The sequence below is a fragment of the Equus caballus genome, chromosome 2 (assembly GCF_041296265.1).
Source record: "Equus caballus isolate H_3958 breed thoroughbred chromosome 2, TB-T2T, whole genome shotgun sequence".
NCBI lineage: Eukaryota > Metazoa > Chordata > Mammalia > Perissodactyla > Equidae > Equus > Equus caballus.
In genome coordinates this window covers 85,228,402-85,245,521 of record NC_091685.1, presented here as the reverse complement: position 1 = coordinate 85,245,521, position 17,120 = coordinate 85,228,402, and the positions used below count along the sequence as shown (strand labels likewise).

The window sequence follows — 17,120 nt, the reverse complement described above, 5'->3', positions numbered from 1 at the left end:
GATTGTCTTTTAAATTGAACACATTTCTCCACTTGGGGCAAAAATGTGGATGACGGGACACACTACCAGCTGAAGTGGCTTAGCTGACATTTCTGTTTAGCCATCACACACTAAATATCATGTACACTGGTCATTTAAACCTGAAGAGCTCATTTAAAATACAGATTTCCTGTTGTCAATCTAAGTTTATTATGACAGAGACTCTACATGGGAAGAGCCTGAGTCTGTATTTTTAAATAAATGTCCCCAGAGATTCTGGTCACTGCCTGGATTTTGGATAGACTGATACAGGCTACATTTGCATTTACCTAGGACTCACACTTTCTTATTTGGCGCTTTTTCACTCAAATGGTGACCATGAGGCAATATTAGAGCAAGCTGTCATCTTGGAAACTACTGTTACTCAGAGGTGACCCTGCCTACGTTTAAGACTCGACCTGAGTTTATCAACATGGTCTCCAAACACCTGAAACCACTATTTCTGTTCCCGGGCCTGTCAGTCTCAGGTGATTCTCAAGGTTGGACTTTTAGTTATTTTGAAGTGTAGAAACAAATTAAAGACGCTACCCACCATTTGTACATAGAGCTGAAACTGCAGTTTCTGAATTGCATCCCTCTCCCCACTGTGGCATGTTATTCGATGCTTCCTACTTGAGCTTCCACCGTTGCTCAATCCTGCACCAAGCCACCATGTGTTGGTACATAATTATGGCTAACCCTCACAAAAGGAATAGTTTCTGTGTATTTTAAAAACATAAATTGTAATTTTTAAATAATGAAAGTAGTACATATTATTTGAAAAAAAAGTAGAACCACTTATAATTTCAATGCTAACAGAAAAGCAGCTAATATCTTGGTTTACATTTTTCTTATTATCCTGTACATGCCTTAATACCTGAATTTTTCACATTGTGTCTTGGAAAATTTTCCATGTTACTTAATATTCTTCTGTAATATTATTCTCTATAATACATTTTTTAATGGCCATACAATATTTCATCATGTGAATATGTTCTAAGTCTTTTTAAGCAAGTCTCTGTCATTTAGATTTTTCCAACCTTTTTCTAATGAAGACAATATTGAAACTAGCATTTTTCTACATAAACTTTCTTTTCATATATATAATATATATTATATATAATATACATCATTATCTATATTCTTCTAGAATAAATTCTTAGAAGCAGAATATCTAGAGGTAATAAAGGGTTTTGGCATTCTAAAAGTTTTTAAAATATACGTATTGCCAAATAACTCTCCAGAAAGATTGTATCAGTTTACGTTTGAGGCACAGAATTACGGGTGTTTTTTGAAATTTTTCTTTTCCCTCACTATGCAGAATGCTGTGATTAAAATATTGACAATTACTTTAATTTTCATATCTTCAATTACCAGTGCAAGAAAGAGATTTTAAAACTTTTAATGACCGTTTGTCTATCTTCTTTTGAGAGTTACCTTTCATGTCTTTCCCCCAATTTTCTATTAGCATAATCACCTTTTATACAAGTTCTTAATCATTCTTTATGTATGTAAGATAGTAAACAGGAACATTATATTACCCTCTATTTACTCAAATATTTTATTTCCTAAGTGATTAGAGTGGGAGAGTCATATGCTTTTGCAAATAGTCTTAAGTGGTACCAATATATTAATCACTGTATGCTTTCTCTCCTTCTCCCAACCAAGATGTGGCCAACAGGCAATATGTTTTTGATTTTGTTTCTTGACTGAATTACATGTAATTCTCCAAAACCTTTTTATTTGGAAAAGTTTCAGTCCTACAGAGAAATTGCAAGAATAGTTTAATGACTACCTCTTTACCTTTCCCCTAAATTAACCAGTTTTTTGCTACATTTGCTTTATCTCTCAAAAGGAGATACTTTTAATGCAGTTTTGCAACAGTTTACATAACCTTAAGGTCATAGACCTATTGTAGACAGAGTCAAAGGTGAATTTGGCAAATATTTTCCAGAGCGCTCTGTTGCAATCAACATCTAGTCACCTTCAGCAGTGAGCTGATGAACAGGGAAATTACTGTATTATAGCTGAGCCTTCCTCAGCTCAAACATAGCAGGTCCTCTTAAATTTTCTTGCTTCTGTGGTTTTGAAGTGTAGCTTTTACTATGTGTAAATGGAAGATATAATGTCCAGCTCTTGTATAAGAGTTAATTTGAATCTATTCCCTAGGTGTAAATTCCTCACCATACTACTTCTTTCTGTGATGTTTAAGGCCTTTGCCACCCCCTCCCCCAATTAATTAAGGATTTTTCTCTATAAATGAGATTTATGAAGTACTTGGGATTCATTCAAAAAGAAGATATAAGTGAATTCATAAATGCATGAATAAATAAATAAAACATAATAACTCCAAAATGGTTTCTGTGTAAATTTCATTACAAATAAGGAACTTGTATAATATTCATGGCTACCCAAAATTTAAACATTGCTACTTCTCAAGCTGTTTTAGCAAATAGTAAATGCTGTATTACTTTGTTCAAGTATAACAAACATTTAGTTTATAATTTTTGCAAGCTATATGTACTTATATTAATATGCTGTCAGTTTTTCCAGGCTTTTCTGGACATGATTTGAGATTAATGAACTTGGCTGGATGGATCTTGTTCTGATTCACCAGCTGCACCCCTAGTGTCCACTAGTGAACTTGGAAAATGTATTTTGTTGGTTATAAGGGGAACCCATGACAGAGTATCATTGGATCAGTAATACCACTGGGAAAATAATTAAAATTAAATGCTATATACAATACTCTCACATTTATCTACAAATTACAGTAGAACTCATAATAAATGATGCATGAAACTTAGGTAGTTAGAGCCTCTAAGAACACTGTTGTGAGCTTCATCTCCAGATATGCTCTTTATTATCAGACTACTTAACATCCTTAAGCTACTATTTTCTCAACAAAAAAATCAATTTATAAAATGTTCTCATCTTTGTTAAAGAAACTCCAGTAATTATTGATTAAAAGCATTCCTATAATATTTTCTGGAAATGTAAGATTTTACACTAAAGGATTTCCAGAAATTGAAAGTAAATATGTAAACTGAACATATGAATTAAAATGCAAATAATTTCTTTTAATAAAAATGAAATATGGTATCAACAGATGTAGAAGAGATTTAGGCATTTACAGAGAGGTTGAAATGGATGATCTTTAAAGTTTCTTTTAACACTTAGATTCTTTAATTCACAAATATTTTATTGGATCAAAATATTGGACAAATATTTTATTGGGCTGCTATGTGCCAGCCCTTACGTGAAGTAGTGGAAATAAAACACAGTTCCTGCACTAAAGAATAGAGCAATTCCTTAAGAAGCTTTCCTCATGTACCATGGCATGCTGAAGGAGAGCATCAAGGACAACTACAGGCTAAAAGAGGAAACCGACATATCTAGACATAAAATTAAAATATAGCTGGATAGTTTTTACATTCCTCATCCAGGATCAGAATCTCTAATTCGGCATTTTCCTCTCTTGCATAAATGTTTAAAAACCATGTACATTCCTGGCAAAACTTTCAGGTTCATACCTATTTTATTGATTCATCCATTTATTTACTCATTCAACTAAGGGTTATTGTGAAATGGATAATCTAAATAGAACTTGCAGATTAAGAAGGTGGGGGGGGTCAGGGGGGAAGAGTATCATGAGTAAGTGAGCAGAAGTTAAGGAAAGAGGAAACAAAAATACTTTAAAAGTAAATGAAAAATAAAAGTGGGTTTTAAAAAATTCATCAGCTGTTTATAAGAAAATCTTCTAAATTAATTGAGAAAGAAAGCTTGAAAATAAAGGAACAACACGTCAAGAGTTAAAAAAAGGGAGAGGCCGGCCCAGTGGTGCAGCAGTTAAGTTTGCATGGTCTGCTTTGTCAGGCTAGGGTTCGCCGGTTCAGATCCTGGGTGAGGACATACGCACTGCCTGTAAAGCCATGCTGTAGCAGGCAACCCACATATAAAGTAGAGGAAGGTGGGCACGGATCTTAGCTCAGGGCCCATCTTCCTCAGAAAAAAGAAAGGATTGGTGGCAGATGTTAGCTCAGGGCTACTCTTCTCAAAAAAAAAAAAAAGTTAAGAAAAGGGAAAAGATTTAAAAGGAAATCTAAAATAAAATTGTGATATAAAAATCCATCTCCACCTATTATTTTGGGAAAGTCTTCTAAACAAAGTGATAAAAAATGTTAAAAATAAAATGACATGTAAAGATATGTAGGTAAATGCAAGGAAAAAATTGGGAGTGATGGTAATATTAATATTTGACAGGGTAGAATTCAATTACTAAAGGATGAAACAAGAAAAAGAGGGATATTATGTAATGATAAAAAGTACAATCCGTGGAGAAGATATAACAGTCATAAACTTTCATATACTACATAAGGAAAGAGCCAATAACACAAAACAAAATTCCCAGAGTGCAAAGAGGTCACACACATACTCAAAACCACAGTGAGACTTCGTTACATACACACAGACACATACATGTGTGTGTATATAAATGTGTACATGTATAAACGTACAAATTTCAAAAAATGATAAACCAATTACAGAAAATAGGAAAAGATACAGAATATGTAAATAACACCATTAACAAGCGTGGTAATATAAAATTTTGTAACCTATAAATGTAAAAATATGCATTCTTCTTTTTGCCTATAAAACATTTACAAAAGTTAATCGTGTACTTGTCTGCAAAGAAAACCTTAAAAATTCTAAAACAGAATAAAATAACTGGTTAAACTAGTTTATGAAATATTTGTAAATTAATAACTAAAAGATGACTCACTTTAACTCTCTAAAAAAGTAACTAATTGGAAATTAAGGAAGACTTTTCTAAGTACCTGATAGAACAAACAAAAGAAGTAAAAAATTGAAAGTATAATTTTTCTAGACTAAAAAGAAAAAGAAAAACATGGAGAGTAAGATGGAGACTATTTCATCCAAAATCTATACTTTAAAGATGAGCAAGGAGGTATGTAAGCACAGGAGAGAGTCTATGTACAGATCCAAAGAAATTTTATTCAACAAAATTGGCAATTCAGTTCCATGGGAAAAGAATGCTTTATTGAATAAATGATCCCAACATAACTGGTTATCCATCCACAAAAATACCAAAGTATATCTTCTTTATAACATATTAAAATAATTTCTAGATTAATTAAATATTTAAATGAGAAAGGAAAAACAACAAAAATATTTAAAGAAACTTTGAAAACTTATTGGTATAGTCTTGGAGTAAGACATTCTTACATAGGGCAGGAAAGAGTACTTAAATGATCTTTGGCCTAAAAGAATTCACAGTCTAGTGCTGTAATAACAGAAACAAATATGTTAGGGATCTACTATGTTACTTTTGAGATATGATCAAGATCCAGGAGGGCCCAGAGAACAATTCAAAGTTCTACGGTGGCCATTAGGGAAGGGTTTACAGAAGGAACATCACGGAGCTGTATTTTAAGGGAAGAATGAGAGGCTTCTGGGCAGTGTATGGAAAGGCACAAAATCATTAAAGGACCTGGAATTCCAATACTAGTGAGAAATTCAATGTAATTGAAGCGTAGGGGTGACTGCAGAGGTTGGAAAGAGACCAATTTGTGAAAGAGCTTATATGCAAAGCTAAGAAATGTTAACTCAACCTTCAAGCCTTAAGCAGGAGAAAGGCATGCTTGGATTCACTTTTTAAAAGATAACTTTGGAGAATGAGTGAGCAAAAGAAGGGTGGTAAAGTGAGAGATTAAGAGACTGTTAAACAGCCCAAATGGGAAAAAATTAACAGAAGATAACATGAAAGCATAAAAGTGCTGTAAGAATGGCCATTTTTAGAGTGGAAGATAGTTTGGAAATGGATTAGATATGGGAATTAAAGGAAACATAGAAGCTAAGAAGGAGCCCAAGTTTTCTAGATTAGGAAACTGGAGGGCTAATGATGACTTTGACTAGGATAGGAAATATGGAAGATGCAATAGATGTTGATAGATATTAGACAGATTAATGAGAAATATCTAACTGGATGTGTTCAGTATCAGCCGAAGATGAGGATCTGAAGGTCAGGGCTGAAGTTTTAGATTTGGCTATCATCAATCTATTGGTGGTCTTTGAATCTAAGGGGATAGTCAAATCAACCAAGCAGAAAAGAGACTCACTTGCAGAGTGAGAAAATATGCTCTAGCTAAGACTGTCAATTGCCTACCTCAACATCTATTCTCTCTCTCTTCCTTACTAACAGAATCCTAATTTTAATTAGGATAGCCTTATAACTAAGCTAAAAATCAAGGTGTCTCAGCCTCTCCTGCAGCTATGTATGTCTATGTGCCAAAGCTGTGGCTAATGAGATGTAAATAGAAATGTTATATGGAACATCCATTAAAGTTTCTAAAAAGAGAGAAGGTATTCCTTTCCACTTCTGTCTTTTCTCTTTCTCCCAGATTGTCACAGGACATGACGTTTGGACCCTGAGGTAAACTTGAAGATGGAAGCCGTTTATTAGGATGATGGCTTCCTGAAGACTTTTCTGTATTCCTATTGACTTTTCTGTGAACAAGAGGTAAATTTCTGTCTTGTTTAAGCCACATGTGTCAAACCTAATCCCAGCTGATAAAAATGAGTACTAATGTTATTGTAAGGAGAAACTCCTACATTTAAGGAGTGGACTAAGAAGGAATTGCCAAGCAAAAAGGCTAAAAAGGTGGGGCAGGTGGGAGTGGCATACCAGAAATCAAGAGAAAAAAATACAGATTGAAGAGGTGGGATGGGACAATAGTATCAAATGTTTAAAAGAAGTCAAGCAGGAAGAAGCTGGAATGTAGGACACTAAATTTAGAACTACAACGTTTTTGTTGACTTTAAGGAAAGCAATTTCAAGAGAGTGGTAACCAAGTTAAAGTGGGTTTCAATGCGAATGAGTGTCAGCAAAACTGAAGTAATATTTAATTTCAGGAATAAGGGAAATAGAGCAATAGGTTAAAGATAAGGTAAAATGGAAAAGATGTGTTTGGTGTCTTTTCTCACAACCAAACTGTATCTCCAATTATCATGATTCTGCTAATATTGGTTATTTGTTTATTAAATTAAAAGAGGTTATCTATTCTTTGCAAATAAAGTCAAAGCCTTCAAAATAAATGTGAAATGAACGGCCCTTTACATTCAGTCACTTTCATCTGGGGACCTGATTCTGTCCCTAATAGTGTGATATTCTGGAAAATAAAATGCTTCCTACTCCCAATTCAAATTCTGTGGAGGCATATGTGTGAGGGTAAATGAGGTGGGCATAGAGATAACAGAACTCGGATATCTGAAATAAATGAAACTTCTTTTAATTCTGAAGAAGTTCTTATCCAATTATCCAAAGATGTGGAGCTGTATCACTTATTTGTATCAAGGATTTTCAATTGCACTTAAGGAAGTGCAAGAATCCTGGGGCTTCGTATGTGTGACTCATTTGCAAGCTCTTATGCTCACCTTCCCTCTGCTCCCCAGACTCTGGCCTCTAGCCCTAGCCTGCTTCCTTCTTTTCTTCCTTCCTTCTTTCCTTCCTTCTGTCTTTCCCTCCTAGGAGAAAGGATGCAGTTACATTGGCATAGAAACTTTGCAAGTGAGAGCACTATACTGGGATCTCAATGTACTTGGGATATTTTAATACATTTTCAGGGGTAAATGGCAAGTAGTTCTCACTAGAGGAAAATATGAGTTAGAAACTGGGGGCAAGAGCCAAGGTCAGTAAAATAAAAGATGAAACTTGGATCAAATAAAATATTGACCAATGTTTATGTTGAATTTATGAATATGGTATAGATCATATTTAGTGAGATGCTTTCCAACAAATGTCTTACTTCGATAACAGCTAATGTATCACAGAAGATACTTTATGATTGGTGGGAAAATGAAGTCAATGAGTACTGTGGGGATTGGTTATTAATACGTAAATTCAATCTGTTTTTGGACTATTTGTAAATATTTAAAAGATTTTAAATGCATTTTTCCATGTATTTTTGAAAGAAATTCGTTAGACTGTGGGGAAAAAACTAAATGTGTGCTATAGTCTTCATGGGAAGACTTAAAGAATAGATTTCTCTTTCTATTAGGAAAGAATGCTTCTGCCTTCCTGGGTTTGCTTGCTAGCAGAAGAGATGAACGTACTTTGTAATTTGTAAATTCCTCTACAAAGGCCAGCCCTTGTTCAACTCAGTGGTTTGTAACTTAAAATATTGGTTTAAAACCATTCAAATAGAGTGGATGAAATAGCTTTTTTTTTTTTTTGAGGAAGGTTAGCCCTGAGCTAACATCTGCTGCCAATCCTCCTCTTTTTGCTGAGGAAGACTGGTCCTGAGCTAACATCCATGCCCATCTTCTTCTACTTTCTATGTGGGACGCCTACCACCACATGGCTTGCCAAGCAGTGTCATGCCCACACCCGGGATCAGAACCAGTGAACCCCGAGGCACTGAAGCGGAATGTGGGCACTTAACCGCTGTGCCACTGGGCCAGCCCCTGAAATAACTTTTTTACTTTACATCAGCCCTATGACTTTGGATGGTGTGAAAAGAGGGGAAGTTCTCAAAACAACACCCTTTAGGGTTGCAGAGAGGAGCTTTCATGTGACTCTCTCTTCCTGAGTACTGAAGGTCCCTTGGTGTATCCTTATAGAAATTTTAAAACCCACAGAGCTATTGTAAAGATTAAAAAACTCATAAAACTTTATTTTTTAAAGCACTAATATGTCTCAGTTACATTGAGCTACAGTACAAAGAATAGTAAAATAGCACCTGGGAATTTTTAAGTAGGTTATAAATAATCTTGACTCCTTTATCCTCCTTATTTTTTCTCCACTTCACTAAACAGAGAAAGCGGTGCTCTCACATCGCCTCTTTTAGCCTGTTCGTTCCCCAGGGGCCTGATTTTCATGCGAACAGCTCTGAGGGAATAATCGGCACCCCTGAAGGGGACCCAGACCACTCCATTCTCAATCTCATAAGGACTGTTGTTCCTCGGGTCATAGGAGCCCCCACGGTAGTAGATGCCATTGAGGTTGGCCGCTTGGCAGTTGTTGTACCACCAGCCTCCTCCGTAGACTTCCGCACAGTTCTCTTCCCACTTGTCTGCATCCCTGTCAAAGGTGCTGAACTCCATGCCGGCATGAGAAGTGTACTCTGTGCCTTCCTCTACAGAACCCTCAATCAGAGCATCGCCCGCCGTGCCCTCATAGGAGGAGACTTGCAGGGCGTAGCCTTCGGCCTCAGAGCCTACCCGGAAGTGATATTCTGCATAAGTCCGGTTCCCAGCCCAGTCCTCTAATTCAACCCGAAGGACAGAGTCCCTCAGGGTTAGTAAATGGAGGTATTCATTGCCTAGCCAGAATTCTCCTTCCCCCTTGTCATTCAGGCTGCCGAAACCTCTCTTGTAGTCTTGCCAGGTCCGGTTAAAATTCAGTGATCCATCCATTCTTTGCTGGATCAAAAGCCATCCTCCCAAACCGGTCTCTTGATCGCAATAAACAGAAAAAATCTTACTGGATCCCGGTAGCTTGATATTGAAAATGCCACTTTGGGCACCTGAAGGATGTGTTTGGAGGACATCATCACAGTCTAAAAAAAAAATTAAGCTGGTTGGAAGAAATTACTGTCATTTAACTTTACAAAGATAGGCACGGCCCAGATTAAATGAAAGCAGATACCGGCTTTTTTCCCTTCGATCTTTCCTTCCGTCCTTCCTTCCTTCCTTCCTTCCTTCCATGGAGAAGGATGCACTTACATTGGGATGGAACTTATGCAAGTGAGGAGCATTTACACCAACAAACTGCAAAGGGGATTTTCCTCAATGGATTTGGAATTTTACTTGCACGTACTGATTAATAGCAAGTAACCAGCAAAAGTATCTAGGCATCATTTCATGTTCATATAACTCGTTTTTAGGCTGATCTCCATGTTAACTGAGTCACACATGAAAAATATGATTAGTAAATTGAGGAACAATTTGAACAGTGCACGTTTTGAATGGTGAAAGAATTTGGTTAAACAAACTCAAAATCGAGTTTCAGAGGGATTCCTTCATTCATTGAGCATGTGTTTATTGAGTGATGACTCTGCACTCTTAAGCATTTGGGAATACAGAGATCAACATGATAGACAAAGTCCCTGCCCCCATGGAACTTACAGTCTAACAAAAACAAACAAAAAAAGTGTAATTTCAATAAAGCGTGATAGAGGGCTAGGAAAGAAGTGCAAGGTGCTATTGGGAGCATATTGCAAGAATAATGAGCTTAGTCTAGGGGATCAGGGAAGGTTTCCCCAAGGGAGAAGTGTGGATACCTCTTGCAGAGCGAACTTTAACATGGCTTCCCTTGGTGGCATGTGCTCCTCTGGGGTCTTCAGGACCTGCTTCGCTTCCCGCCTCATCTGCCATTTTAAAGCTCTTACTTGCAGAGCCTCCTCTGTTGAACGTTGTGCTACTGGTCACAAATTGTTTGCTGTGACTTGAAGTTTTACCACTTGAAGGATACTCAGGTACACCAAAGTGATGAGAGTCCGTGAAGCCGTCAGATCCTAAACCCATAGACTGGGTCTTACTGCTAAAGGAGTCAAAGAAAGCAGCTTCATCAGGGTGCCTATGAAATAAACCATCTAGGCTACCCTCGCCAGGGAAAGTACGGAACAAGTCTAACTCGACTGCATCACCACAGTCAGAACCATCTTCTGAGTTTACTACTTCTTTGGTAACTTCTTTGTGACCATCAGGACCTATAACAGTCTTAGTAACTGTTTTAGAGCATGAACGGCGAGTGGTGGTTGTACTGCCAGAGGTGACCTTCTCACCACCAATCAGAAGCTCTTTATCTCCTTTAGAAGTGACCAATTTACTTGTGTGGTACTCTTTCTTTGTACCTGGACTTACACTTCCTGACACCTCTTCAAATGTACCCCAGTCTGGGTTGATAGGCCTGGTGTTCCCATGCCCTGAGCTATCTGGCCTAACACGTGTAGGCTGAGAACTTCCAGAGCTCCAAATGCTACCACTTCCAGTTCCAGAGCTCCCAGCGATCCACTTGCTAGAACTTCCAGTTCCAGAGCTTCCAGCCTTCTGAAGGCCATCGCTACCAGGTTCAGAGCTCCCAGGGTGCCGAGTGCTAGCACTACCAGGTCCAGAGCTCCCAGAGGTCCAAATGCTGGCACTTAGAGTTCCAGAGCTCCCAGGCTTCCGAGGGCCATCGCTACCAGGTTCAGAGCTCCCAGGGTGCCGAGTGCTAGCACTACCAGGTCCAGAGCTCCCAGAGGTCCAAATGCTGGCACTTAGAGTTCCAGAGCTCCCAGGCTTCTGAGGGCCATCGCTACCAGGTTCAGAGCTCCCAGGGTTCCAAGTGCTAGCACTACCAAGTCCAGAGCTCCCAGAGGTCCAAATGCTGGCACTTAGAGTTCCAGAGCTCCCAGGCTTCCGAGGGCCATCGCTACCAGGTTCAGAGCTCCCGGGGTTCCAAGTGCTAGCACTACCAAGTCCAGAGCTCCCAGAGGTCCAAGGGCCACTGCTACCAGGTTGAGAGCTCCCAGGGTTCCAAGTGCTTGCACTACCAGGTCCATAGCTCCCAGAGGTCCAAGTGCTGGCACTGCCAGATCCAGGGTGCCTGGGGCTTTCAGGCACTGATCCTGTCCCATGAGGTACAGGGTCTACTTGGGGCTTCCCAACTCTACCAGCTGTCTCTAACTCCATTTTCATCTGCTGAATTTCCGTTAGTGCGGTCCATTCTGGAGGGGCCGTCTGTAGCTGACTCTTGAAATCTGCAGGAAGCAAGTCTGAAAGCAGGCTCACTTTTAGCCGTGGTAAGTATTGCCTATCTTTAGAGGGAAGTAAGTCTCTGGCAATGACCTGTTCAAGTTGCTTCTGCTGATCTTCATAGTCCTTTAGATCTATCTGACGTGTTAAAGCCCTACTGCATGACCCTCGGCAAGAGCGGATCTTAATATCAATGTCCACCTAGAGAGAGGGAGGGAAACATAAGGAAAAATGGTAGATGTAAATAAATAAACTACGTCTATTGAGTTCTAGTAATTAATTTATATTTTTGGAAACTGATTTTATTTCTTTGACTTGGAGATCTCCCAAACAGTACTCTATTTTTCATTTATGTAGTATCTTCAGTGGAAGAGATGTCGGGTATTGTCAGGCTAGTCAGGATAAGCAGTAGCAGCTATTTGGATTCATCAAGACTTAGAACAGATCAAGAGTAGGATGCTATTCCCTCTGAAAGGAAACACTAATGAAGTGATCCTCAATGAGACTGAGGCTGAAGACAGAGGCACAGCAGCATCAAGACTTTGGAATAGGACAAGCAGGGACTAAATATTTACTTTTGAAATTTTCTACCTATGCGTCCTTGGAAGATTTACTTAATATCACTGAGCTTTTTCTTCATCTGTAGAGTAGGGGAAATAACACGTACTTTCTAGGTTGCTAGTAGATATAACACTTTTCTCTATATATAGTAGGCATTCAATGAGTGGCTATTGCCCTTTTTTCCCCAGCTATTCCCTGCTATTCAAAAATGAGGAAATCTAGTGTCAGAGCCATATACTTGCTTACCTCCAGTTGTTTCATATCTATCAGCTGAGCCTTGACATTTTTCTGCAGAAGGTTGATATGCTGTACTTGTTCTATGACTTTGCGCTTCAGGATCTCAATTTTGCTTCGCAAATCTTTTGACACTTGGTTAAATGTATTATCTCTGTCTGAAATAGGAAATGTAGATATTGAAGTAGCTGCTGAGTAATTTGCTTATGACCGCCAGCCAAAGAAGGAAATTTGCAGGTAAATATACCCCATTTCATTTTGCTAATGTTCTTCTCTGGACATGTAATTTGTGAATTCCAAATCTATTGGGAATTTGATTTTTGGACAATGTTATGTCTTACAATCATCCAGAAATGTCAGTTAAGATGCCCTACTGGGAACTAGAAATCCAAAGAAATGCAGAAGAAATCTCTTTGGAATTTTAAAGGTGCGATTAGGAGATAAAATAATCAGTTTGATCACGTCCTAATTATTTCATCATATCCTTAGTCAAGTGACTTGAACATATTCTTGGATTTTTTTTACTGAGAATCTTTTCTTCCTACCTGTAGACATGAAATTGTTCCTAAGCTTTTTTTAGGTCAACAGGATCATTCACTTGCCAGTTATTATTGCACAATTGACTTTAAAGTAGTCAAGTGTTTCTTAATGAATATAAAGAGTCAAATCAAGGTGTCAGGAACTAGGGCCTCACTGAACTTGCTGCTCATGCCCAGAGAGAATTCAGTGATTTCCAAGTCCTACTGAGACCTAGTCCTAGTCTCGTAAGAAAGATATAATATGGCTCTATATTTTAAATTAAAAAAAATAACTACACATCAGCTTGCTGGAGTCTGTGGATTGGACTCCCAGCTCCATCGTATGATACCTTTGTGTCTGTGGGCAAGTTCCTTGCCCTCTTAGTTTCCTCTTCTGTAAGACAGAAACGAAAATATCTACGCAAAACGTTGGGTCCATCCTATTTGCAGTTTATACTCTTGAAAAGAACACACTTAAAGTCTTCAGTACAAAATTCTGACTTTCTTTGTGACTTCAAACAATTCTAAGCTAGTCTTTTTTTATGTAATAAAAATAACAAAAACAAGCCCATCTTTAAAATTAAGGAATATTGTAAAGACACATGTTTTTACACCAAGTACTTTGGAATAAAAATTGCAGTTGCTAAAGGAGACATCATAATTATTTAGGGTTTTTGTTGTGTGCTATAAAGTCAAGGCACTAAATGTGTGATACTTACTGCCAGCATCAGCAAAATCCCCTCTCAAAACTTCCATTATATTCCTGATCAATGAATTGGAGTCCTTATGGTGCTTCTGATAATCAAATAGTGAATTTTTGAGCTTATTTATTCTGTTTGTAAAATCTTGATTGACTTCATCAATCAACCCTTTCATCCTGCAGCCAGAAGGGCATTTATAGTTCTGAAAGTGCAGAGGAAAAATTACGTTAAGTGTCTATCTCTTGGATCCAGTACAATTTTGAAGGTTTCCATGCAGCCCCCATTGCTCCCCTCCCCCATCTCTTCAGAGCATCCATTTACTTAAAAGTACTTGAAGAGGACTAGTCAGAGATCATAGAGAAGTTCTGGAATGAGGGTCCACTTAACCCTAAATTAGGTCCCGTGAAATCTTGAGGCCATAGTACTCAGGTTCTTAGTATTTGCCGGAGCCTGCAACTAAAATCCAACCTGTTAATTCCACTAATGACCCAGAGTTTGGAAGGTAATTTAAATAGTGCTCTCAGGACGAGCTTCCTCTCATTTCTCTTCTTTAAGTTGATATTTGAGGAGCGACTAGATTATTCTCCGTGACCTAACTGGTCTGCCTGTGCGCACTTCCAACACCACAGGGAAGGATCCTCCCGCTCCAGATGCCCACTGCTCACCCAGTCTTCATCAGAGCAGAAGGGCCAGTCCGTCTCTTTGCAGGCAGATTGCTGTCTTTCCACAACTCGTGGGCCACGCACACCTCCTCCTTCATGTAGAAATTCACCTTCCTCGGTCTTTGTCGTTTGTGATTGAATTTAAGAATTCATTCACACATACAGAAGACAGAAATATTAGACAGATAAGGAGGAGACATTGGCATACCTGAAATCCCAAGGAAGAGACTGGCTCACAGAGATTAAGGGCACCAGCTCTGGGGCCTCTGCAAAGCTCAGGTCACTTCTGTTTCCAATGAAAGTCCTAATACCCGTTTTATGGAGTTGTTGTGAGAAGTCAAGGAGAAGAGGTGTACAAATTCCTTAACTGTGCTTGACACTAAACAAGCATTTAACAAATGCATCTATTATAAAAGGAAAATTATTTGAATCAACAAAATTAGTTAAAATTTACCTTTCCATTTTCATTAATGTCTGGAGATAGAAAGATAATTGAAAAATTCAAAGAGTTCTTTCTCCTTTCATTCCTATTTCAGTAGAAGAAACCCCACACTGTCTTAGCTTAACGTCTGTCTCTCCTTCATGTATCTACTATGACCTTACGGGTCCATAATTTGAGCAAATATATACCAAGGACACATATGTAGCCAATACAGACTTGGAAATGCTTTTTAGATTACTCACTCATGTAATAATTTTTTTTTATTTGAAATGAAAAAAAGTAGACTGAAAGCAAAAATAATGGTCCATGACTGACAATATTTTTTGAATAATTTGTTATTAGAAATATAGATTTTTTTAAAATTTCTACTGTGATCCTTGAGGTAAAATAGGATGTAAAAACCATCCTTCCCACATGACTTTATATCGTAATAAATCAATGTGGGTTTTAAGTTTTAGCCATTTTTATTTGGTACCGCCAACTTACAAGGATTTTTGGTTAACGTTTGCCATCTCAGTTTTATAAAGATACCCGAATAATGATAATACTAATTCAAGCAACCAAGAACAATTTATTTGAAGGAACAAGTACAATCTTTTTGTCTAAGAAATAAAATTATAAATTCAAACATATTTCAGAATAAAATGGCACAACAATGAAAACAGGCAAAAATTAAATATTTATGCCAATAAGGGAGAAATAACTGAAACTTATGCATTATCCAAAACACCACTTTAGCAAATGATGTTAGTTTTATTTCCCAGAAAAAAGTTTTACTTGTTATTTTACTATGAGGGAGAAAGTTAAGTTAGAAACGCTCTTTAGTTTTTTCTGCTCTGGCATTATGGTTCATGAGTGGTGAAAGGAAAGAAATAAATTGAAATAATTCACAACTGGGAAGTAAGTGAGTTTCTTGAGCATATTCATCATGTTTTTACAAGATTGAAGTGTCTTGAAGGCCTTGCTTTAAATGAAATTTCTCTTCTTTTCTATAGGTCTCTGGAGTCAAACTTTAGAAGCTATTGCAATATTTAGTAATTATCTTAAAAGAATACAATTGCTTCCAAAAAACCATATTGCCTTATCAATTAATCTCTTCTGACTATGCTATGTAATATGTTTTCAAAGACAACTAATTTGCTTTTTATTTGTCTTAAAAGAAACAGAAAAGCAACCTTTCAGAAAACCTATATAAAATCACCCTTCTGCTTATTTATGGACAAACAGCAAGAAATTAATAATTAGATTTAAAAAACTCTTATCATAAGAATGTTCTGTTCTGTTAACCAGTGTTAACTATCCCGAGGCTTTATAGCAATAAAAATGGCAGAAATTTCTTGCCTTAAAAAAAAAACTAAGGGGCTGGCCCCGTGGCCGAGTGGTTGAGTTCGCGCGCTCCGCTGCAGGCGGCCCAGTGTTTAGTCGGTTCGAATCCTGGGCGCGGACATGGCACTGCTCATCAGACCACGCTGAGGCAGCGTCCCACATGCCACAACTAGAAGAACCCACAACGAAGAATATACAACTATGTACCGGGGGGCTTTGGGGAGAAAAAGGAAATAATAAAATCTTTAAAAAAAAAAAAAAAAAAAAAAAAAAAAAAAAAAAAAAACTAATGTGAGGCTGAGTTAAAGATGCTAAATCTTCCCCTTTGAATTTACACACTTTGGTCCAGCTGAGTCTCCCTCATAGGGTCATATTAGCCTGTACCATTGAGGTGTCAGTTCCATCTAGGACCTTGCCTCCATGGCCTAGCTCTTATCAAGCTAACAGTGTGTGAGGATGTATATCAGGCTGACTCAGACCTGCACGCTCTTTGTAGAATAAACACCAGAGAGAAAGCAAGAAGCGAAAATAAAGAGGAACATACCCCAATTGTGCCCACCACACTCAGGACCAGGCAGAAGATTCTCATGGAAAACATCTTTTCTGAGGGTGAGACTGGCTCGTAGGAGCACTCCAGCTGAAAGAAAGGAGGATTGCCTCCACTCCTAGTTCCCTTCCCATTTAAATCTGCGAGAGGTTTGATTAATCATTATCTTTGTCCTATTTAGACAGTCAGCGTACACCCTACATCCTTGGTCCTTCTGTGAGGTTGGTGTCCCAGAAGTTCTTGCTCAATTCCCCCAAGCTTGTTTGCTTCCGATAAGCTGTTGCAAAGGCGGCAGCAGCATTTCGGGGAAGATCCCACATTCCGGGAACAGAGTGATTTTGGAAGGGCAAAGGG

General features: G+C 37.9%; 1 protein-coding gene across 2 annotated transcripts; it reads right to left on the bottom strand.

Moving 5' to 3' along the window:
* Positions 1-8,684: 8,684 nt before the first annotated feature.
* On the bottom strand, positions 8,685-16,880 carry FGA (fibrinogen alpha chain). Of its 2 annotated transcripts, none has more exons than XM_070245945.1 (5): positions 16,507-16,880; positions 14,455-16,247; positions 13,808-13,991; positions 12,583-12,728; positions 8,685-11,976 (listed from the first exon to the last, which is right to left on the bottom strand). In XM_070245945.1, the coding sequence occupies exons 3-5, from the start codon at positions 13,962-13,964 to the stop codon at positions 10,276-10,278; spliced, it is 2,004 nt and encodes a 667-aa protein (XP_070102046.1). In that variant the 5' UTR covers positions 13,965-13,991; positions 14,455-16,247; positions 16,507-16,880; the 3' UTR covers positions 8,685-10,275. The 2 variants fall into 2 exon arrangements, with proteins under 2 accessions (XP_070102046.1, NP_001421642.1); NM_001434713.1 differs by having other exon boundaries at positions 14,455-14,571; positions 16,764-16,859.
* Positions 16,881-17,120: the final 240 nt, after the last annotated feature.